Genomic DNA, 24,556 nt, shown 5'->3' on the forward strand with positions numbered 1-24,556 from the left:
TAAAGAGACACACACAGCCCAAAGAGACACACACAGGATAAAGAGACATACACACAGTCCGAAGAGACACACAAAGCCCAAATAGACACACACACACAGCCCAAAGAGACACAAAACGCCCATACAGACACTTACATACCAAAAAGATTCAAACATCCCAAAGAGAAATAAATTGCCCAAAGAGACACACATGGCCTCTAAGAGACACAAACAGCCAAAAGAAACACACACAGACCAAAATGACTCAAACATCCCAAGAGACACATACAGCTAAAAGAGATGCACGCGGCCCAAAGAGACGCACACATCCAACAGGGACCCACAAAGCCCAAAACGACACAAAAAGCCAAAAAGCCCAAAACGACACAAACAGCCAAAAGAGGCACACACAGACCATAAAGATTCATACTGCCCAAAGAGACACACAGCCTAAGGAGACACACACAGCCCAAAGAGACAAACACATGCTAAAGAGACATACACACAGTCCGAAAGAGACACACAAAGCCCAAAGAGACACACACACACAGCCCAAAGAGACAAAAAACGCCCATATAGACATATACATACCAAAAAGATTCAAACACACCAAAGAGACACACATAGCCCAAAGAGACACACATCGCCTCTAAGAGACACAAACAGCCAAAAGAAACACACACAGACCAAAATGACTCAAACATCCCAAGAGACATATACAGCTCAAAGAGATGCACGCGGCCCAAAGAGACGCACATATCCAACAGAGACACACAAAGCCCAAAACGACACAAAAAAGCCAAAAGAGACACACCCAGACCAAAAAGATTCAAACTGCCCAAAGAGACACACAGCCTAAAGAGACACACACAGCCAAAAGAGACACACACACACACAGGATAAAGACACACACACCGCCCTAAGAGAAAAAAAAAGCCAAAAAAGAAACACACACACTCAAACGATAAAAAAAACGCCCATACAGACACATACAGACCAAAAGATTCAAACGCCCCAAAGAGACACACATAGCCCAAAGTGACACACACGACCCCAAAGAGACAAAAACAGCCAAAAGAAAGACACACAGACCAAAATGACTCAAACAGATCAAAGAGACACACATAGCCCAAAGAAACATAAACAGCCCAAAGAGACACAAGCCCAAAGAGACAAACACAGCCCAAAAAAGACTCAAACAGCCCAAAGAGACACAAACAGATCAAAAAGACTCAAACAGTACAACGAGACACACAGCCCAAAGAGACGCACAAAGCCCAAAGAAAAACACACAGCCCAAAGAGACAAAAACAGCCAAAAGAGACAAACACAGACCAAAAAGACTCACACAGCCCAAAGAGACACACAAACAGACCAAAAAGACTCAAACAGCTCAAAGAGACACACAGCCCAAAGAGACACACACAGCCTCAAGAGACACAAACAGCTCAAAGAGACACAGACAGGCCCCTCATGCAAACAATTCTGAGTGTAGTCTACTATTCCTTAATTAGCAGCATCGTACATTTTGTTTAAATACTTATTTTTTAATTTTCCAGATTCAAGATTTTTATTTAACACAAATGAATAGACAAGCTGAAGTATTTAAAACGGGCCAACACAGAGCTTCGATCGCAATGAATGGTACTTGTTACACCCCCAACATTGACTCCCCCACCCCCTCTCCTACCCTCCCCGGTCCCTCAGAAATGGGGGAATGCAGGAAACTTTGGATACAATTTTAAATTTACAATACTTTTCATAAGTTACTTGTGTATTATACAGAACACATCGGAGAGGTAAAGATAGGTCAAGTAACAAATTACCTGAGTTAACAACCCCTTCGGGGTTAACTTAACTGTTAATCAGTTTAATACTTTTTTTTCTCCACCGTCATACAATCCAATCACTAATTAGAATCATTCACACTCCTATTATTCAAAACATTAATTAATATCGTTCATTGTCTACGTAAATTAAGTTATAGACAATACTGGTTTTAGAAAAACTGGAATAAAATAATTGATTATATTGGCAGCTAAACAAGACGCGCCGGTCATGTATACAGTGAATTAGAAATCCGGTAAATTGTGTCAGAAAAACTTGAACCAAACCAGATTATACCCACCTAACCAGATTGTACCTACCAAACCAGACTATACCCACCAGAAACCGGTCCGGTTGACCTTGGTAAGTCAATGACCCAAATAACACAGCAAATAGCATGGTCCTATGGCAGCAAGCAAATAACATAGGAATTGGTATGGCAGCAAGCAAATTCCATATGTACTTACTACTGTTAAATGTATTTTTTTACCTGTTTTACCCCACGTCATCCATTTGGTTTTGGGTGAATCATATTGATTCACTCAAAACCAAACATGTTGATTCATTCAAACATGGAATGAGTGCCGTTGTCTTTTAAATCGTATAGTGTCTTTTTGTCCAATATCTTTGATAGCCTCGGGTGACATTTATTGGGAGAAGATCACTTTGTAAAAGTGGTTTCTTTGATGTATGGAATGATTAGATTTAGCAAAGATCACTCGGTATTAGTCTTCCCTAGAAAATTAAGGTCAAGGGGATATACACTTGATTGATATGCATACACCAGTGAAACAGAAGCAATTACACTAAATCTGGAGCAGTGACGTCATACCTGGCTTGTCATATATCTAGGATGATTATTAGTTCACGACCCCTAAATCATGAAAAGGTAACTAACAAGCCAATTTTATATCAGAATATCAGTTTTCTTGATAAGGTTCAACTTAGGTGTGTTTACATTACTGAATTGACTTTAATAACCGTTTTGGAGATCACAAATTTATTTATTTTTTAACTTATATATGACTATTTAACATTATTTGTTCTTTTTGCCCTGCCTCAGACGTGTCCCTCCGTCGAAATTTTCAGTTTCCCAGATTGCATTCCTAGGCATCTGCTTACCTAGCCTGGATTAGCTTATCGGTAAATCCATTTTCAATTTTGAGGGTGTATTTTCTTCTGTATTATATTTTCTTATTTGTTGTTTTTTTTCCCTAGGGATGATTGCATTAACCCAGTTGCCCTAGAATATCGTACGAGGGCTCATCGGAACGGAACACCGGAGGTCTAGTGCCCTTTTTAAGTCACCGAAAAAATGGACTGCAACTAGGCCCCCTTCTACGCTAATTTTTTCCCAAAGTCACCTGATCGAAATTTTGAGATGGCTGTTTTGTTCAGCATGGTCGAAAATACTATAAGTATGTCTTTTAGGATGACTTAATACCCCGAAGTTCCCGGGGGAAGGGCTGAAAGTTATGAAATTTACCCAATGTTAACATATAGTATTGGTTATTGGGAAGTATCCGGACGTTTTCAGGGGAGATTTTTTCTGGTAGTGGGAGGGGGTTGGTCGGGGGTTATGTGGGAGGATCTTTCCATGAGGGAATGAGGGAAGTTTTCATGGGGGAAGGGACATTGCTATGAAGGGGACGCCGGACTTCCCAGCATTATTTAAAAAAAGATCAGAAATTAAATATAAAAAATAAGTTTTTCAGCTGCAACAGCAGCAACATCAAAACTTTAAACGAACAGAAAATATTACATATATTATTGGGTTCACCCCCTAGTCAATACCTCGCTCTTTAAGCCCAATATTTTTTAGTACTTTCATAAGAGCTATTTATTATAATTAACGGCCTTTGTGATTAAGTGGTTATTTCTAAAGAATTGGAACAAAGTTTGAAATTTAGGTTACAGAGCAAGGTACTGACTAGGGAACGGACCCCCTAATATACGTATTAAAAATATATGAATAGAAGTTCGTTACGTAAGTTAATTCTTAAGTTACATATATTTATTACTAATAAAAACGTTCGTAAATAAAATTAAACAAGTTTCGAGAAAGCCATTTAACCAAATAAAAGTAAATTAATATGCAAATTTTGTCTTAATTATTCATGTACGATGAGCCAGGATCAAAACCTGCATTTATTCAAAAACTTTCAAAAATTAAGTAAAAAAAAAACAAGTTTTTTTAACTGAAAGTAAGAAACGACGTTAAAACTTAAAACAAACAGAAATTGTTCCTTATATGGAAGGGGCTGTCCTCCTCCTTAACTCCTCACTCTTTACGCTAAAGTTTGACTTTCTCACAACTGTATTTTTTTAAACAATAAAAAACTTTAGCGTAAAGAGCGAGGCGTTAAGGGGACAGCCCCTTTCATATAAGGAATAATTTCTGTTCGTTTTAAGTTTTAACGTCGTTCCTTACTTTCAGTTAAAAAAACTTGTTTTTTTTATTTAATCTACCTAAGCAGCGAAGCATAGTGCACCCCTGATTATAAGGAACATCATATGCTCCTAGGAAACTGTGTCAATTAAACTACTTTCAGCTCTAACAAGTTTTTTTTTTTTAATTTGGTTGTTAATTTCTTTCTACTCAGTGATCATTATTATTGTGAAGATTTGACAAATAAAAGCTACTCGGGTCAGTATGAATATCGTTTTCATTAAAACCAGAATAACAGTCAAGCCGCTTAGAGCACTTGAGCCCCATTCTGAGTTTTAACTTGATTAGCCTTGTGATATTATTTTGGTATTTGTTTTTGTGTTGTTGTTGATGTTGTGAAAAATAAAAACAGTGCTCTAAATTCAAATCAATAGGATTAGGAAGTGGCGGCCTTACTTCTATTTCTGTTCTTTTCTGTTCTTTTTAAGTTTGACTTTAGTATTCATTAATTTTCTCTTTAGAATTAATTAATTGATGTGTATGAATCCTTGTTATAGTTTCTGGTTACTATAAGTTTCAATTATTGGATGATTTTTAATTTTGGTCTTCTTATATTTTAGAATGATTCTTTACTTTTCTTTAATTTTTTTTAATGAAAATTTGAAAACTAAATCTAAGGCTTTGACGCTTAAATAAACTCAATCAATGTATAATTAATTAATTGGGCTTTTAAATAGCTCATGTAATTAAATTAAGCTTAAATTAGGATTATAAGAAACATTTTCGCATCGCTTATGATGAGAAATCCCTCAGAACCTTAACTAATTATTCCAAACTTTATTTTTAGTTTTCCAAAATACCCACCTATGGCAGAATGTGGGAATTTATGTCATCTCGAAAGCATGTTTTTGTCAAAACATACGATGAAGGAATCAAAAGAGTCAGACAAAGCAAAGGAAAATATGCCCTGCTTATTGAATCGCCAAAGAATGACTATGTTAATGAGAGGCAGCCTTGTGACACAATGAAGGTAAGAATGCAACTATTGCTCAGCAAACTTTATTATTGGTATATCTCAGGTTTAACTTGATAACCCTAGCGCCTACCACAATTACCTGTATAAGTTAAGTTTGTCAATCCCTGGCTGTAAGTATCCGTGGTATTAGATATTAAAATATTAATTTTCGGTGGCTTTCTTTGTGGAACGTTTATATTTCCTACTGTCACATAGTCACCCTTCCTACCAATATTTACACTGCAAGGTTATTATCATACAAAATAAAAGAACCTAATGAGAAATTATCTGAAAACAGTAAATAAGATACATCCTAGGTGAATATTTCGGCTATGTGACTAATAGCCGTCTTAAGTGAAATATAATTATAAAAACAACAGAAATACCAAAGAATATAACTGATAAAAATTTTGATAAAATAACGCTAATCTAAAATAGTAGAAAAACATTAAAGTTTGGACAGAGACTTATCTTCACGGCCTCAAAAGGGTTCAGCCAGGACTTGGCTTACAACTTGGAGAGCAGGAAAGAGGCTGTATCTTAATAGCTGCTTTCCGAAAAATAAATCCTCATAAACTTCTGATATTTTGTATGATAGAGAGGCAGAGTGGTTTTTTACGATTATTTAGATTAGCATCATCTGGTAAATAAGGATTTTTATGGAATGACAATATTTACTGAATTTTATTTCGATAAGCAATCTGAAGGTTTTCGGCATTTACAGGTATACAAAATATTTTATGCTTAAAATAGATGATATTAACATGATTTTGATGTAACATGTTGAAAATGAGGTCTATGGAACGCCTTAATTCTAAAATATATATATCAAATTGGTTTAAGAAAAATAAAAAAAAAACAGAAAAAAAGATATTTTAATAAAAAGAACCTAATGTTTTGTCGCGAAAATAATATATGGCCTTAACATAGTAAAAGTGATTTTGTCTCCTCTCCTACAATGTGTGTACCTAATTTTTTAGATTTTCGGTTCAAATACTCTAATGAAAATACTCATAATACTCATATAAGAGAAAATACAAATACTCATAAGAGAAAAAATTCTCTAATGTTTAAACGGAGTTTTTTTTTATACTGAGGCTACAATCCCTGCTTTAACTCAATGGTTATAATTGCTTCAATTAAAGAACTATTACTACTACGCTAACAACTCACTGCAGCACCAAATTGTCTGAGGCAATTACAGCTACCTGTGCTCCTTCTCCATCTTAATCTCTTCAAAGCCTCCCTTTTTACACCCTCCCAAGATGTTGCCATTTCTCCTAAGTTTTTCCTTACAACATCCTCCAACCCATTCGTGAATGACTTGCTTTTCGTTCGGCCCTAGCTGGTTGACCGAAAAGGACGATCTTTGGCAATCTTTCATCCTTCATCCGCAAAACCTTTCCCAGCCATCTCAATCTTTCTCTCATTATAGCCATAGAAATCAGGTTTGAACAACATTTTTCGTGCAGCTTACTGTTAGAGATATGGTCAGTCAGAGGGGTACCCAAAGCAATCCATGGACAGTTTCGCTGGAAAATATCTAGCAAATTCTTTTCCGTCTTTCAGAGCACCCACGCTTCAGAACCATACTTGACAACTGTCATTACTGTAACTTCCAATTTTGTAATTTTGGTTCGCAGACTTATCTTCCTGTTTTATAAAACCTTTTTTCAACTGTGAGAAAACATCCCAGTCATTGCCGATTCTATTTTTAATATCTTCATTGTATCCACAATCTTTGCTAACAATATTACGTATAGTACGTTCGCCGCCTGTAAGTCCAACCAAATTCAGTCCCAGGTTTTGCATACAAGTCCAGTGAACATTGTCCGTACCGCGACAACCCACAATCAAGCAAATCTTTCATCCCTTAATTCTTTGACTATCTACCTTAGTTCTACCCTAAAAATGACCCATGGATGGATGATAGATAAACTTATCCATCAACAAATGAAATGACATCATTTTTATACAACCCTAAAAAGGGTTTATCCCAGATTTGCCTCTCAATTACTCGGACTATCTGTCTTGGCTTTTTTATACAACTAGCCATGTCTTGATGCCTACTGCAAAATACCTGATTTTAATTCAAAATAAACGGACAAGTCTATCACTGGGACGAGTCTAGATTTACTACTCCCTCTAAGTTTATTAACATGCCAAAACAACATTCTACTATTATGCCGTTTGGCAGCATCTTCCATATCTTCTGCAATTTTAACTAAAGAACAGCCTAAGGAATTTACATTTTGAACACTTGACTAAGCCAAACTATTTCGTTTTGTTTAAATAACTGAAATTAATTTACTTTCTATGCAAGAATTTCTGCTTCTTAAGCAAATAAATAGTAGAAGCCTTCGTATAAAGTAATCAAATAAAGCAAATAAATAGTTACGAGTCCTCCAGAAGTTTCTCCAGATTAATTTCTGGTCGACTTTTGGAAATTTTCTTTAAAAAAAACTTCAAGAAAACGTTTTTTTCCACTAAAATGTTCAAAAGAGTGAGTTGAACAATTTTTCAAGGGCCATGTGAGTCTACCTTGACGTTAGGTCCCATACGAACCTCCAAAGGGTAAAACGTGAGAATTTGGTTTTTAAAATTGGTGTTTACTGGAAACTTCATCATTGTTTTTTGTAGTTTTTAAATTATGTAAGTTGCAGTGGCGTAGCTCCAGTATTTTTATTGGGGGGCAAGAGGAGTAAACACCCAGAGAGTCAAAAGGCATGGGCTATATAATTATTTTTCACCAAATTATTTTGGGGCAACTCCCCCCTTCCCTCCCCCAAAGGATTCCACTAGTAAGTTGAGGTATAACATTTAGTATTTTTTCTTTGTAAAGATGGGTAAAAAGTTTTTGAATTTTTTATTTTGATTTTTTTTTCTGAAGAAAAAGCGTTTCCTATGTAAATCTGTATTTACCCACTAAATAAGTATATTATAAAATGGGTACTGTTTTTGATAATTTACCCTATCATTCCCTTTTGGATAATTATTAAAATTCTCTTTTTTAAATTTTTTTTTTTTTTTTTTTTTTTTTAGGGCTCTAGGAATGCAACACTTATAAGATAAGATAAAATAACATGTATTTCAAGCAAAAATATGGCCATATAAACAAATAAAATACAAGATTAACAAATTACAGCAGTCCTCACAATAATACAGAAAAAATAAAAATAAAATAAAAAATACTCTCTTCTTTTTTTCAAAATACTCATCAAGATATCTTCCCACTGGACAAATAAATTGTGATGACGTACTTTTCAAGGCATCAGGAAGCAGCACTCCATCATTCCCAAATAAATTTTCCCTTACCCCCAAAAGACCTTGACAACGACTCAGACAATGCTCCAAATTCTCCTCCTCTTCTTGGCAAAGAGGCCAAGCAAACACGCCGTCCGGGACTTTTTTCCTCCTCTCAAAAACTTTCAATCTCGAACGAATCGGAAGGCAATTAGATCGTAGCTGCATCCAATATGTAAGGTATCTAGACGGTAAATTTAACTTAAAGTAAAATTCCTGACCATAAATTATCTTAACCTCATTATAATACCTTAAAGTTTCCGAATTCTTAATCTCCTCACCCCATTTCTGTATCGTCTGGTCCTCCAGCACCCTCTTAATTTCCTTGTCCAACTGTAATTATTGACTAGTTGGTCCAAGGCCCTCATTCCATGCGAAAGAAAAACCTGTCTTATCCAGTACCTCTTTAACTTTAAAAGGCCAAGATCTTTTCCTATTTATCTCAAGTAACTCATCATATGCAGCCTTCAGTAACCTATCACTGGGTAACTGTAAAGCCCTTAGCTAAAATTTTACCCTTTGGACTGTTTTGTAACTTTTAAGAGACCAGAGTCCAAGGTCTCCTTTAAGAAACTGGGTATGGGTCATTCTCTGTAACCCGTACAATCTATTAAAATAATTGAGTTGAACATTTTCTAACTGGGCAGCGTTCTCATGTTCCAAGATTTCTGTCCCGTAAAGGAGAATCGGCATAATCTTAGATAAAAAAAACCCTCTTATGCAAAGACAAATTCTTTATTCCATCTTATATGCTCAATGCTAAGGAGTTGAAAATTATTTTAAGACTCTAAATATGAAATCTTATCATAGACTGCGCAATAGTAATAGAGATCTTTATTACAAAACTAATATATACAAAAAAACACGAAGTCCAGTATTCTGGGCTTGTATGGCTACTCCTAGAATACTCTACATTACATATATGCATAGGTTTACCACACCTTCCACTACCAATATACCAACACAGTGTTATAATTATAATTCTGCTCGGAAAAAAAAAACATCAAAACTCATCAAACAGTTCGTGGTAACAAACTGTAAGTAAGGAGCGACCCACCTCAATAGTTACCGAAACTCTAAAAAACGGAAATTTGAAACCAATAGACACATCAAAAGAATCAGATTTTAATGCTGATTTCAAATATATAAGTTTCATCAAGTTTAGTTCTACCCACCAAAAGTTACGCGCCTGAGAAAATTTGCCTGATTATCGACAAAAACGGGAACCATCCCCTAAAAGCTATGGAAACTTAATGAAAATCGCACCACCAGATTCAGCGCATCAGAGAACCCTACAGTAGAGGTTTCAAGTTCCTATCTGCAAAAATGTGGAATTTTGTATTTTTTGCCAGAAGAAAGATCACGGATGCGTGTTTATTTGTTTTTGTTTTTTTTGTTTTTTTCCCCTGGGAGTGATTGTATCAACCCAGTGGTCCTAGAATGTCGTGAGAGGGCTCATTCGAAAGGAAAATAAAAGTTCTAGTGCCCTTTTGAAATGACCAAAAAATGGAGGGCAACTAGGCCCCCTCCCACGCTCATTTTTTTCCAAAGTCACCCGATCAAAATTTTGAGATAGCCATTTTGTTCAGCATGGTCGGATATATAATAACTATCTCTTTTAGGATGATTTAATCCCTCAAAGTCCCCGGGGAGAGGGATGAAAATTATGAGGGGATGAAAGTAGGGAGGGATGAACGCTAAAGTTTGATTCTTTCTCACAACTTTATTGTAAAGAGCGAGGCGTTGAGGAGGGGACAGCCCCTTCCATATATGGAGTCATTTCTGTTCGTTTTAAGTTTTAATGTCACTTCTTACTTTCAGTTAAAAAAAACTTGTTTTTTTTTATTTAATACTAATACAGGCAATGACGTCTCAACTGGCAACGGAAATCAGTCCTATCTAACTCCTTTTTGAACAAAGAAGGCAACCCATTCCACAGCGCTGGAAGAGCATGGCGAATGGAAAATGTCGATCTTGTAGACACCTTCAGTGGCCTTCGATACTGGATTAGCTGTCTAGTTCCATCAAACAGTTCGTGGTAACGAACTGTAAGTAAGGAGCGACCCGGCTCAATTGCAACCGAAACTCTAAAAAACGAAATTTTAATACCAATAGATACATCAGAAGAATCAGATTTTTATGCTGATTTCAAATATATAAGTTTCATCCAGTTTAATCAAAAAGTTACGCGCCTGAGAAAATTTGCCTTATTTTTGAAAAAAGGGGGAAACAACCCCTAAAAGTCATATATGTTTAATGAAAATCCCATCATCAGATTCAGCGTATCAGGGAACCCTCTTATGGAGGTTTCCAGCTCCTATCTGCAAAAATTTGGAATTTTGTATTTTTCTGCCTGAGGAAAGACCACGGATGTGTGTTTCTTTTATTTTTTTATTATTTTTTTTCCAGGGGTGATCGTGTCGACCCAGTGGTTCTAGAATATCATGAGGGGGCTCATTTGAACAGAAATTAAAAGTTCTAGTACCCTTTTTAAGTGACAAAAAAAATGGAGGGCAACTTGACCCCCAACCATGGTCATTTGTTTCCCGAAGTCATCCAATCAAAATTTTGAGATAGCCATTTTATTCAACATAGTTGAAAATCTAATTAATATGTCTTTGAAGATGACTTAATCCCCCCCTGTTCCCGCGGGAAGGGCTGCAAGTTATAAACTTGGCCCTTTGTTTACATATAGTTTTGGTTATTGGGAAGTATACCTGCGTTTTCAGGAGTTTTTTTTCTAGGGGGGGGTGGGGGTCAGAGTAGGGGTTCCGGGGGATGATCTTTCCATGAAGAATATTACCTTGGGTAAAGGGGCAGTTCTTTTAAGCCAGATTTCCCAGCATTGTTTAAAAAACGATCAGAAATTGAATAAAAACAAGTTTTTTTTTAAACTGAAAGTAAGAAGCCACATTCAAACTTAAAACGAACAGAAATTATTACGTATATGAGGGGGTTCACCCCCTAGTCAATACCTTGCTCTTTACGCTAAAGTGTTTTTCTACTTTCAAAAGAGCTATCTATTCTAATTAACCGGCCTTTGTGATTCAGGGGTTTGTGATTCGAACAAGATTCAAACTTTAGCGTAAAGAGCGAGGTATTGACTAGGGAGTGAACTCCCTAATATGCGTAATAAAAACATACGAGTATAGAAATTCGTTACGTAAGTTAATTCGTAAGTTACGTTAGAACAAAATTTCGAGAAAGCCAATTAGCCAAAAAAAGAAAAATTAATATGCGAATTTCGTTTTAATTATTCATGTACGGTGAGCCAAAATAAAAGCTGCATTAATTCAAAAACGTTCAAAAATTAATTAAGAAAAACAAGTTTTTATAACTGAAAGTAAGGAGCGACATTAAAACTTAAAACGAACAGAAATTATTCCGAATACGAAAGGGGCTGTCCCTCCTCAACGCCTGGCTCTTTACGCTAATGTATGACTCTGTCTCACAACTTTATTTTTTAAAACAATAAAAAACTTTAGCCTAAAGAGCGAGGCGTTGAGGAGGGACAGCCCCTTTCATATACGGAATAATTTCTGTTCGTTTTAAGTTTTAATGTCGCTCCTTACTTTCAGCTAAAAAAAACTTTTTTTAAAAATTAATAACTGTGAAGATCCGCAGCAGTAGAAAACATATTCCGCTGCCCAATATAATAGCGCTGCCTAAGCAAATAGCGATGGGGGCAAAATCTATTATTATTATTTTTTCTTTTCTCATTTTTTTTTTTCTTTTAGACCAGGGCACTTCGTATTGAAGGAGTTGTGGTAGAAACTTCGAAAGGGCTCATTTGATTGGGAATTGTAAGGGCTTGTGCCCTTTTAATAGTCGAAATTGATTGCAGGGCAACTAACACCCCTTCCACGCCCAAAATTTCCCCAAACACATCCAATCGAAACTTTCAGATAGCCATTTTTTTCAACGTAGTTGAAATGTCCGGAAATTATGTCTTTGAGGTGACATCTCCCCCAGAGCTATCAGTGAAAGGGTTGCCGTTATGCCTTTTGGGCATATAAGATTTTTATAGAAAGGTTGATCGTATAAACCTCGGAAGGTACTCATTGCATTCCTAATCAGAAGTTTTAGTGCGCTTTTTGAGATCCAGAGTGATAGGAGGTTGAATACCTCCCTCCCCCCACCTGCACCTCGTATTTTCCCAAAATACATATGATAGAAATTTTTAGATGGCTATTTGTTATCGTAGAAACTTTGAAAAAGCTCATTCTATTAGAAATTGACAGGGCTAGTGCCCTTTTTAATAGTGAAAAGTGATTGGAGGACATCTAGCCCCCCCCCTCCAACGCCCACCATTTCCCCAAACACAACCAATCAAAATTTTAAGATTGCCATTTTTTCAACGTCGTTGAAAGGTCCAGAAATTATGTCTCTGAGGATGACCCCCTCTCCCCCAGAGCCCTCAGGGCAAGGGTTGTAAATTATGCCTTGGGACATATAAGGTTTATATAGAAAGGGTGATCGTATACACTTCGGAAGGTGTTCATTGAATTCCTACTCAGAAGTTTTAGTGTGCTTTCTGAGATTCAGAGTGATGGGAGGTTGGATACCCCCTCCCCCGACCTCCCGCGACTCGTGTTTTCCCAAAATACATCTGATAGAAATTTTGAGATGGCTGTTTGTTGTCGTAGAAACTTCGAAAAAAGCTCATTCGATTGGAAATTGCAAGGGATTGTGCCCTTTTTAATAGTCGAAAGTGATTGAAGGGCAACTAACCCCCCTCCAACGCCCACTATTTCCCCAAACACATCCAATCAAAATTTTGAGACAGCCATTTTGTTCAACGTCGTTGAAAGGTCCGGAAATTATGTCTTTGAGGATGAATCCCCCTCCCCCACCAAAGCCCTCAGCGCAAAGGTTGTAAGTTATGCCCTTGGGGCATATAAGGTATATATGCAAAGGATGATCGTATAAACTTCGAAGGGGGCTTATTGGATTGGTAATCAGAAGTCCTAGTACCCTCTTTAAGATTCAGAGTGATCAGAGGGTGGATACTCCCCCCCCCCAGACACCTCGCATTTTCCTGAGATGCATCTGATAGAAATTTTTAGATGGCTAGTTGTTGTAGTAGAAACTTCGTAAAAGCCTCATTCAATTGGAAACTCAAAGGGATATTTTAATAGTTGAAAGTGATTGGAGGGCAACTAACCCCCCTTCCTCGCCCACCATTTTCAAAAACACATCCAATCAAAATTTGAGATGACCATTTTGTTCAACGTAAATGAAAGGTCCTGAAATTATGGCTTTGAGGATGACCCCCCCCAGAGCCCTCATGGCAAGGGTTCCCGAAATGCACCCGGTAGAAATTTTGAGATGGCTATTTGTTGTCATAGAAACTTTAAAAAAGGCTCATTCAATTGGAATTTGAAAGGACTAGTACTCTTTTTAATAGTTGAAAGTGATCGGAGGGCAACTAACCCCCCTCCCACGCCCACCATTTCCCCAAAAACATCCAATCAAAACTTTTAGATAGCCAATTCTTTCAACGAACAGAAATTACAATAAATAGCCGAGTCAAACTCAAAACGAACAGAAATTACAATAAATAGCCGAGTCAAACTCAAAACGAGCCAGAAATTTACATGAGTAGGTCTGATAACAGTAGTGATGATCCTATTGATTGAAAACTAGATGGTATAAAGGGATCAAACACGTTTTGGAACTTAGGGACGAGATTGCAAAAAGTGACCAATCCTTTTATATTATAGACCCATAAACTGATCAAACACGTTTTGGAACTAGGAGTGAGATTGTATAATGCAATCAGACTGGTTTAGAGGATATTTGCTTTAGCAAGTTCGTTCGTCCATCATCATAACATGTTTTTTTTTCCTGGTTCAATATTCAAAATTCCTTATATTACATGGTCAAAAGATGGTCTCATTCTAGAAATACTGGTTTACAGCTGGATGCCTTATAATCATGTTTTTTCGAGATAAACTAAGATGCAATTGATCTTTCTAGATCAGTTGATTAATAGAACTTGTAATAAGCCTATTACAATCAAACTTATTCGTTATAATGGAGAAAAAAATAATTATGATTGTAAGTAAATTCAAATTATTCTTGAATTATCATAACAACATAATCCTTTTTTTTCTATAGATATCTGCCAATATGTCTTTCGGATTGGATAGCATTTGGTGTTTAGTATTTAACGATATTTAAATCTGGCTTTTACTTTAATTGATGAGCAAAGGTTTTTAGTTATAGCTGTCTTTTAATTACTTCTAATAGTGTTCGAATTGACAAAGGGATCGCATGTTTTTTCGCTAGCGTCAAAGCAGGTGTGCAGGTATATCTGGCTAAAGTAGCGTTCGCAACAATTTCTATTTTAACTCAACAGATAGCAATTATCTACCGTGTCATATATAAGTGAAAAAGATCTGTAATTGTCATCTTTTGGGGTTGTGTATTGTGGAATTGAAGGGGGCAGCGCAAATGGAGGGTTCTGCCACTTTCGTTACTAATGAATTATCTAACGAAGGCTTAGATTTGAAAGAAAAGGAGTTTGGTTATGGCCAATATACTACTGGGAGGGGAATTAAATTTTGAGGGGGTGAAAAATGGTACTTATTTAGTACCCGGTAAACATGTGACTTGAAATGCTTCATTAGAAATAGATTAGCATTTAACGATAATTAAATCTGGCTATTACTTTAAGTGATGATCAAAGGTTTTTCGTTATAGCTGTCTTTTAATTACCTCTAATAGTGTTCGAATTGACAAAGGGTTCGCATATTTTTTCGCTAGCGTCAAAGCAGGTGTCCAGGTATATCTGGCTAAAGTAGCGTTCGCAACAATTTCTATTTTAACTCTAAAGATAGCAATTATCTACCGTGTCATGTATAACTGAAAAAGATCTGTAATTGTCATCTTTTGGGGTTGTGTATTGCGGAATTGAAGTGGGCAACGCTCAATGGAGGGTTCTGCCACTTTCGTTACTAATGAGTTATCTAACGAAGGCTTAGATTTGTAATAAAAAAAAAGAGTCTGGTTATGGCCAATATAAAACTGGGAGGGGAATTAAGTTTTGAGGGGGGGGAAAAATACCACTTATTTAGTACCCGATAAACATGTGACTTGAAATGCTTCATTAGAAATAGATTAGTATTTAACGATATTTAAATCTGGATTTTACTTTAAGTGATAAGCAAAGGTTTTTAGTTATAGGTGTCTTTTAATTACATCTAATAGTTTTCGAATTGACAAGGGATCGTATGTGTTTTCAGTAGCTTCAAAGGAGGTGTGCAGGTATATCTGGGTAAAGTAGCGTTGGCAACAATTTCTATTTCAACTCAACAGATAGCAATTATCTACCGTCTCATTTATAATTGAAAAAGATCTGTAATTGTCATCTTTCGGGGTTGTGTATTGTGGAATTGAAGGAGGCAGCGCCAAATGGAGGGTTCTGCCACTTTCGTTACTAATGAATTATCTAACGAAGGCTTAGATTTGTAAGAAAAAAAGAGTCTGGTTATGGCCAATGTAATACTGGGAGGGGAATTATGTTTTCAGGGGGTGAAAAATGGTACTTATTTAGTACCCAATAAACATGTGACTTGAAACAAGTATTTAGTTAAAATAATGCTAGGAGGGGGAGCTAAGTTTTGAGGGAGGTTAAAAATGGTACTTCTTTAGTAGCTGGTAAAACATGTGACTAGACAAGACTGAAATTGATTTTTTATTTCCAGGACTCTGATATTCAAACATCAAGTCAAAAGCGACCAAAGCTCTATGGCGAGTCTGGCACCAATGACACGGACATAATCAGAAGCATGAACTTAAGGAGGGATAGTGTGATTCACTTCGCACCTCGGACAATTTATACCGACCTACCTGTAATCTCTGCGGTAAGCACCATTAATCAGATAGCTTTCAACTTTTTAATGCGCTCGCAATTTAACATAGGAAGAAAAGGGGTGGGGGTCTTGAAGACACGGGTGGAATGGCTGTTTTCCTCCAAACAGCTATGGGGGAAAAAAACCTTAACTTTGCTACATGACTTTTGGTACTTATTTAGTAGCTGGTAAACACGAGAGAAATGGGTTACTGAGCTAATACTAGCCCCTCGACAGATTTTTTTTATTGTATTTTATTGGTATTAGCCAAACATTGTGTTGTGTCTGTGTCATGCCCCCTAGTGAATATGTATCGGACTTTTTTTCTGCTCAAATATTTTCAGTTAAAATAATATCATAAAAAATGGTGAAATATAAAATTGATGAAGCTATAATTTACTACTTTATATTGGGTGAGGGGGGTGGGGGCAAGTATTTACTCAATATAATGCAAGGTGGGGAAATTAAGTTTTGAGGGTGGGGTGAAAAATTGACAGTCTTTTAACTTTACCCTTTTTGAATAAACCCTTTGGAAAATAAACCCTTTTTTCTATAGATTAATGAATTAGCACCACCATCACCATCAAGTCATGAAGCATCTATTGTAGTGGACCTGAACCTATCATTGCACCACCAACGGAGTTTAGGGATGAGGATACTCTAGTTGCTGATAATATGGAGTGACATAGGGGTTTTCTAAATGATCATTTTGGGGACAAGGCCAGCCTAGATGACCTAACTTATGTCACCTACATTGTGGAGGACCAAGAATGTACACATAGATTTATGCACGAGTATTTAGGTGATGTTAGTAGTGGTAGTGCTAGTACATCTAAACCGGGTCCTCATAAATAAATTCCGTCACAAGACAATAAAGGCTGGCTTGATCAGCTATCCCCAAACACCCTGGAAGATATTTTAAGCAACCTGGGCAATTTCACGCCACGTCCTACCAATGCAATTGAAGAGACTCGGGATGGTGCTATTGATGATTTTATTCCACCCCCCACCATTCTTGTTAATGATACCAGTAGTAGTAGTAGTAACAATACAATACCACCACAAATATTCTCATTTTCAGATTTTTTTTTCTTTCTAACTCTGCCTCGTACCATATAAAAGTCTATTATGCCAGGCTTGATACCCTCTTGAGTTCCTTGGTTTCTGGGGATGCAATAACAAATCCCCTGGACATTACCCGTTTATATGTTAACAATATTCGAGTCCTTCTTGAAAAGAAGATGGGGGTCTGGGGAGTTGGGGTCAGTTTAAAAGCATCAATAGCACTAAAAATATTTTTTAAATGAAAATACGAGCGAGCTGTACTCAAAATACTTGAACACAGAGATGTTGACAATTCGCCCGCATTTATCAAATTATGAGGTGTTTTTTTAGATTGGGCTAATAGCATTCAAACTAAAGGGGATAATTATAACGAGGGGGGTAGCGGGTCAGTGATTTTATTTATTGAGAGCTTAAACGTTAATATTTGTAATTTAAAAAGGATTTTATTTTAAGAGGTGGTGGGGAGGGACAGGGTTCTATAGTTTTAAAATATCAATTGGATTTAGAGGGGTGTAGGGGGATACAACGAATCTGTTTCGATGCGAGGCTACAGTGTTTGAAGTATGCATTTTTGATTGGCGCCTACAGACCCCTTTTGAAGGATGCCTCCAAGAAAAAGTTGGACGAATTAGCAGTTAATGGGAGGGGGGTTCAAAGTTTCCAATAGTAGATTTAAATTGTTTAAATGGTCAATTTCTCGTGACATTTAAAGGAATAGATATTTTTGAGCGGGATAATGCACATTTAAAGATTGGTGTCACAGTGTTGCAGTATGAAACAGAATTTGAGGAGGGTCAGTGTTCTGATAAGACGGTTGTATTATTTCCAGTGAGGGCTCCGTCAATAGAATCAGTGGAGCATTGGGTGTGGCTTCTATACACGCCATCCACTGAGCCTGATTCAATTGGAAATTTTAATCCAATTACCGATATTAGTAGGATTTTGAGGGAGGGTAAGAAACAGAGTGCACGTCACTATTGTCCGACATGCCTCTCAAGATTTTGGACTGATTTAAAGTTAAAGCATCACATGAAACACTGTATACGTCACGGATACCAGGCTGTGGAAACTGTAAGCGGAGATAGAGTGATCTTACGTTTTAAGAATTTCCAGAACACGCTCCTACAGAGCAATAAGATCGCTTTAGACTAATAGGCGAAACTCACAGACGTGTACAATTCGTCAAATTCAAATCGTGTTAAAATACATGAAGCCATAGGGGTCTCTTACGCTCATGCGCAACGAGATTCCAATAATACCATGCAAGTGCTGGATGTAGTTGAGTAGTTGGGCGGTGAAGACTGCATGCGCTCGGCATTGGTCAGTCTAATCAAAACAGCGAACGGTTCAAATTTCGTACCTTCGTTACACAACTTATCCTCTGGTCCTTTCACCAGATGACAGATCGGCCTTTAAAAATCCTAAAATATGTTGGGTTTGCAAGGGAGAATGTGATGATGGTGTTGGGAATGGGGTGAAGAGAAAGGTGATCGACCATGATCATTTGTGGCAGGAAATTACATAAGGGAGGAGTAAATTTAGAGGGGTTGCACATCAGTCGTGAAATTTAAACGTTAGACAGCAATATTTCGTACCGATTTTTATGCACAATTCCAATTACGACTTAAAGCTTGTTTTACCTGCGTTGGCCCGCATTGCCAAGGGTAGAGTTGTAGATAACGCATGGATAGATGGTTCTTTTTCATGTAATATCATACCCAAATCATCGGAGAAGCTACTGCTGCTAGAATTCATGTGAAAAACAGTTGACAAGGCTAACACGTGCCTGAATAAAATCCGTTTTTTAGACTTTCAGCTTCTTCCCCAAATCCTTAAGTCAGTTGATTCAGGTAAAGAAAAGCGACAATTTATATAGCTTCCCCCTCCTTAAACAGCGCTTCCCCGATGATGAAATGTATAATTTATTAACGTGTAAGGGCATATATGCATATGATTACTACAACTCTGCCTCGACGCTAGATGAGGTGTCATTACCGCCCATTGAATTTTTTTTACAATTCTCTTACTGAGAGTGAGTGCACCACTAGCGACTATGGATTTGCTAACAGGGTTTGGGCAAAGGGCGGATGTAAAATGGGTGGGATTATTGTAAACTTTACTTGGCCAGTGACGCACTTACTCTTCAGGACATTGTGTGCAAAAATACGGATAAAATCTATGGGGAATTTGGGTTGGATTTAGGGTATTATTTTCCACTCCTCATCTGGTGATGGACTTGATACTTAAAATTAGCAAAGAAGAAATAGTTCTGGTCACCAATGTGGATCAGCATCTGTTTGTAGAGAGATCAATGAGGGGTGGGTATTTTTTTCACGGGGACCGTTTTTGAAAACTGATCCGACCGGAAAGCACACCGATGAAAGGTCAGACGCAGTTTTTTGGGATATGAATTCCCACTACCCATCGGCAATGTCTCACTACTGTTTGCCGTGTGGCAATTATAAATGGCTTAACAATCCATGTGCTTCAAATTTCCCCGACATTGCTAGCGTTGAGGAGAATGGGGCTGCTCATGGATGGTTTTTTAAAATTGACGGTGAAATACCCATGGAAATCCATGACTCAGTAAAAGACTTTGTTTTTCCGTGCATAAATAGACCGGTGGATAGGGACTCTCTGAGCCCCTACAATTTATCTTTAGTAGAGGATGGGAGTATGCACTGGGTGCCTTCAAAACAAAAACTAATTACCGACCTCAACCCGAAAAAGAATATCGTCGTTCATCACGTGCTATTGAAATGGATGGTGTCCAATGGTTTCAAGGTCACAAAGATTCATAGAGCCCTCCAATTTGATAAAAAGCCTTACATGAAAACGTGTATTGACACCTTTGTCAGTAAGCGTTCACAAGCGAAAACAAAGGTTAAAAAAAGTCTATAAACTCATTTTGAACTCAGCCTTCGGTAAAATGTGCCAAAGTGTACGAAACAGAACTCGCCCAAACCAATCCCAAAGATTGTGCTCGAATCATTGCAGATCCAAACTTCACATCGTTCACAATCATAGACTCTGATACGGTGCTCCTACATCGCAAGAAAAGCAATCGTTGTTTTAAATAAAAATATTGCAGGCGGGAGTGCAATAACTGAAATATCTAAAAAACTCATGTTGTCATTTTATTATAATGTATCCAAGGTACAATGGCCGATTGACGGACAAGTTCAAGCGTATTACGGGACACTGATTCCTTCCTGTTAAAATTTAAAACTGAAAAATTTTTGTATGATTTGGAAAATGGCGAGTACACTAGCTCACGAATGGACTTCACCAACAGAAATGAATCCCTCTACCCAGAGCTAGTGAAACGCTAGGCCCCAAATCAATTGTTAATGTTAAAATCTGATACGGGCTAGTGATCTGATATCCAGTGGTGTGTTTCCTGGGCCGAAGGTATACTGTGTGGAAATGCTCAACAAGAATATCAAATAAGTCTGCATGGGGGTACATACACACTTTGTAAAAAATAATTTCGACATGAGTGTGCATAGAAATTGTCTAGAACGTAGTTTAGTCCCAAGAGCGAAAGTCATGGCGATTCGCTCTTTACAATTTAAAAACTACACAGTTGGAGTTGAGAAAAACGCCATGTCGGCCATATCGGACAAAGTCTTTGTGCTTGAGGATGGTGTGAAGGTACTACCACGCGGTCACTATCTAATCTCAGACCGAGTTGAATGTGTAGAGTACAAAAAACAATTCTGTCTACAAAAATTAACTTAAATTCTATAATGCTACCAAGCGGGTGGGTGGTGGTGGATTTTTAAATTATTTTTTCTCTTTTTATCCTAAACAATTTTCAATGTGTGCAAGGCAGAGCAATTTCTTATACATAAATTCCACTATTTAAAGTTATTTAATGCCCCCTCCGGCCCCGGCCTACCACAGTGAGCCCCACGGCGCTTCCCGGCTGCCCCGCGGCGCTTCCCGGTCGCCGCAGCGGACGCCCCCCTGGGGGATCCCATTTCAAATTTAAAATTTTGTAAATAAATTTAAGTGTGATATTATTTTAAGTGTGTGTATGTTTTAATAAATTAAAAAAAAGTGAATTGATTAAAATGTTTTTTCTAGTGCTTATGTAAAATAACTGTTGTATTTGTTATTATAAAAAAAGTGTATTTTTCGTGTTTAATGTGCTTTTTTCATGTTCAATGTATTATTTATAAAGTGCTATTACTTTTATACATATAATAATAAAAGAAAATATGATTCTTTATTGATTTTGTTCTTCTCATTATTCTTGAACGGAGCAGTAGTAATAGGGAAATTATTTAGTCATTAGACATCTATAGTCTACAGTTAGTTGTGGGTGAACTGTTGAAGGTATCAATTTAAAACACAATTCAGATCGTTTCTGTGTGGGCCATCAATGTCAGGCAAAAGGACACTGTTAACTAAAACAATTAAAAATTGTAATAAAACGTTTATTGAAAAGCCGAAAAAATCAACTACTGTTACAGTATTTGGCAGGAGTCATACGATAAAATGAAAGCTATTCCTATATCGGGGTTGGTGTAGATACAATTCATACAGGGACTTGATGTTTTCCACATTATTCAAACAAATTCTTGGCTGATTATTGACGATTTAGCTGAATCTATTGAACAATGGTCCCAGCAAATGCTACAACTGTTTACAGTTCGCTCTCATCATGAACAGATTTCCGTTACTCTAGTTCTGCACAATCTCTTTCATCAGAGCAAATGTATGCGAACACTTGCATTGAACTGCACCTACTATATCATCTACAGAATTGTTCGTGATTCTAGCTCACTAACTCTAACTCTCAATAAACAAATATACCCCGGCGCACCCAAATTTCTGCTATCAGCGTACAATCAGGCAACTAATAAACCCTAAGGCTACATCCTTTTGGATCTTAATTAAAATACAACCGAGCATCTGCGTGTAGTCACAGATATTTTTGACAATGAAATTACAGTATATCTCCCCATGAACAGTAAAAAAGGCTATTAGTTGCTATCATGACACTGAAGAAACTACATGAAAATAGACATTTATTTTCCGTTCTAAGCACTTAAAAATCCCCACTTAGGAAAGCCATACTCAAACATGGTATTGACAATGATTTCATCAATCCAATATCTGAACTTTTTTTAAATTTAACCGAGGGCAATATTTAACTTCCAGAAGTAGTTAAGCGACAGGCAAAGCAACATCATTCCATTGTACGTACATTTTCCTGTAAAAAGAAAGGAAAGAATTTTAAAAGGAAACGTCTTCTTCAGGCGGGCGGTAGCTTTTTTCACACTTTTACTGCCGATAATTGCAGAACTTGTAAACAGTTTTCTCTAGATTGCTAAACCCTATAAATTGACTCCAATAGAACTCGCTCTCCCACCCGTGGAACACTTTGAGGGCAATCTGAGTAAATTCATTGACAACGAGAATATTGAGGATGATAAAAACTGCTTTTACTTCAAGATGCAATTTGCCGGATGGACAAAAATAAGCCCTATCGTGCGAAGGCCAGTTGTATTGATCACAAAAAAGAATCATCTCCTCATGATTCTTCTTCTTCTGCTATCGCTACTGCTGGAACACATTTAAAGAAGGAGAACTTTGATTCAATAGTGTCGAGCATTGGAAATATAATGCCGCACTCATATCGTGAACAAAGTAAACGACTCATAACATATCTCATGGAAAGTGGTCAAGATCATATTCAAGCAGATAGCATTTGGAAAGGGATTATAATTCAGGAATAGAGCTATAATTTACTTTATCTAATATTTTATATTGTTGAAAATCCTAATAGAATGTTATCATCCTACGCTCATCTATACAATTTTCTAAATGCATTAAACTTCCCCAAAAGCCTTATTAGCAATAGGCAAATTCTAAAAAAAACTAAATGAACATACAACCTCAACACCATTAAAACATGAACATGAAAAAGAAGAAGATTTTAAATCAGTTTTGGAAAATACTAGCATACCTAGTGGGAACATTGATTTGACAATGAGGAGCACACCACTGATAGCTAGACAAAAGCAAAGATGTATCAAGTCATTGTGATCACCATCAAGCACTAGCATACAAAAGGGTAGCGGACGTTACACTACGTGTTTACGTTCAAAATGGTTGAAGTTCTGAAACGTGTTTATGAAAATATTGGTTAAGCGGGAAGTTTAAGCTCCCCCACCACTCTTTCCAGGAAGAACTTCAAGGAACTTCAAGGAAGTACAACCAGGACTCTTTAGTCCTGGTTGAACTTCCTTGAAGTAATGATATTAGGGCTGTTTTAAAAATTTTTTAAACAGTTTTAATGATTGAATTTTAATATAAGTTTCTTTTATAGTGTTTTTATTCTCTTCGTCTGTTTTGCTGAGGACGGCCCTTGGATATAGGGTCGAAATATTCATTTAAAGTTGCGTTCCACTGTCTTGTATAAAAATTTCCCTGTTGTTCTACTTATTTGTTTATGATGGAAAGGCAGTGTGGTCTTTGTCGCTATTTGCTCCCCCACAAGGAATCACATCCATCAATCAGTTCCTCATTGAATCTGTTCAATGCTGAAAATGTTGATGTCAGTGTCAAGTATGGCTACTATGAACAATTTCATCCCCAGCAACCCCTCTCAGAAAATATACACTTTCAAATATTTTGCAATGAAGACTATTTCGTTGATTTTTCATCAACATTTATTGATTTAAATGTTGTGGTGAAGAAAAAGTCAGATAATGCAACTCCAACTGCTGCCGATGGTCTATCCTACGAAAACTGTATTCTACACAACCTGTTCGAACAAATTAATGTATTTATTAATGGAACATTGGTGAGCACTAGCAATAATTTATCCAACTATGCAAGCTACATAGAATTTATGATGATGACACCAAAGGCGTATAAGGAGCTGAGAGGACAGTCATTTGGCTATGAATATCGATCAGGTGTTGATACTGACGGTGAGTTGACTACTGCAGTGAACCAGGAGTATCGTTTAGATGGAAAATTCAATCATGAGATATTCAATATATCCCAATGGCTACCCCCCAATGTCAAGATTGACATAAAGTTGCAACTAGCTCCATCAAATTTCATTTTGAGGAAAACACTTCATGCAGCACCCGATGCAAATGT

At 36.9% G+C, this 24,556-nt stretch overlaps 1 protein-coding gene across 1 annotated transcript in view; it reads left to right on the forward strand.

The window, feature by feature from the left end:
- Positions 1-24,556, forward strand: part of LOC148955484 (glutamate receptor 1-like) — a 154,279-nt gene that overhangs the window by 114,333 nt on the left and 15,390 nt on the right. Inside the window, exons 7-8 of the mRNA XM_089107459.1 lie at positions 5,043-5,225; positions 16,223-16,381. Of these exons, the coding sequence (XP_088963585.1) occupies positions 5,043-5,225; positions 16,223-16,381 (342 nt within the window). The remainder of the gene's footprint in view (positions 1-5,042; positions 5,226-16,222; positions 16,382-24,556) is intronic.

This window comes from Artemia sp. Qi Xiang Cuo, chromosome 2, assembly GCF_049724085.1.
Source record: "Artemia sp. Qi Xiang Cuo chromosome 2, ASM4972408v1, whole genome shotgun sequence".
Classification (NCBI taxonomy): domain Eukaryota; kingdom Metazoa; phylum Arthropoda; class Branchiopoda; order Anostraca; family Artemiidae; genus Artemia; species Artemia sp. Qi Xiang Cuo.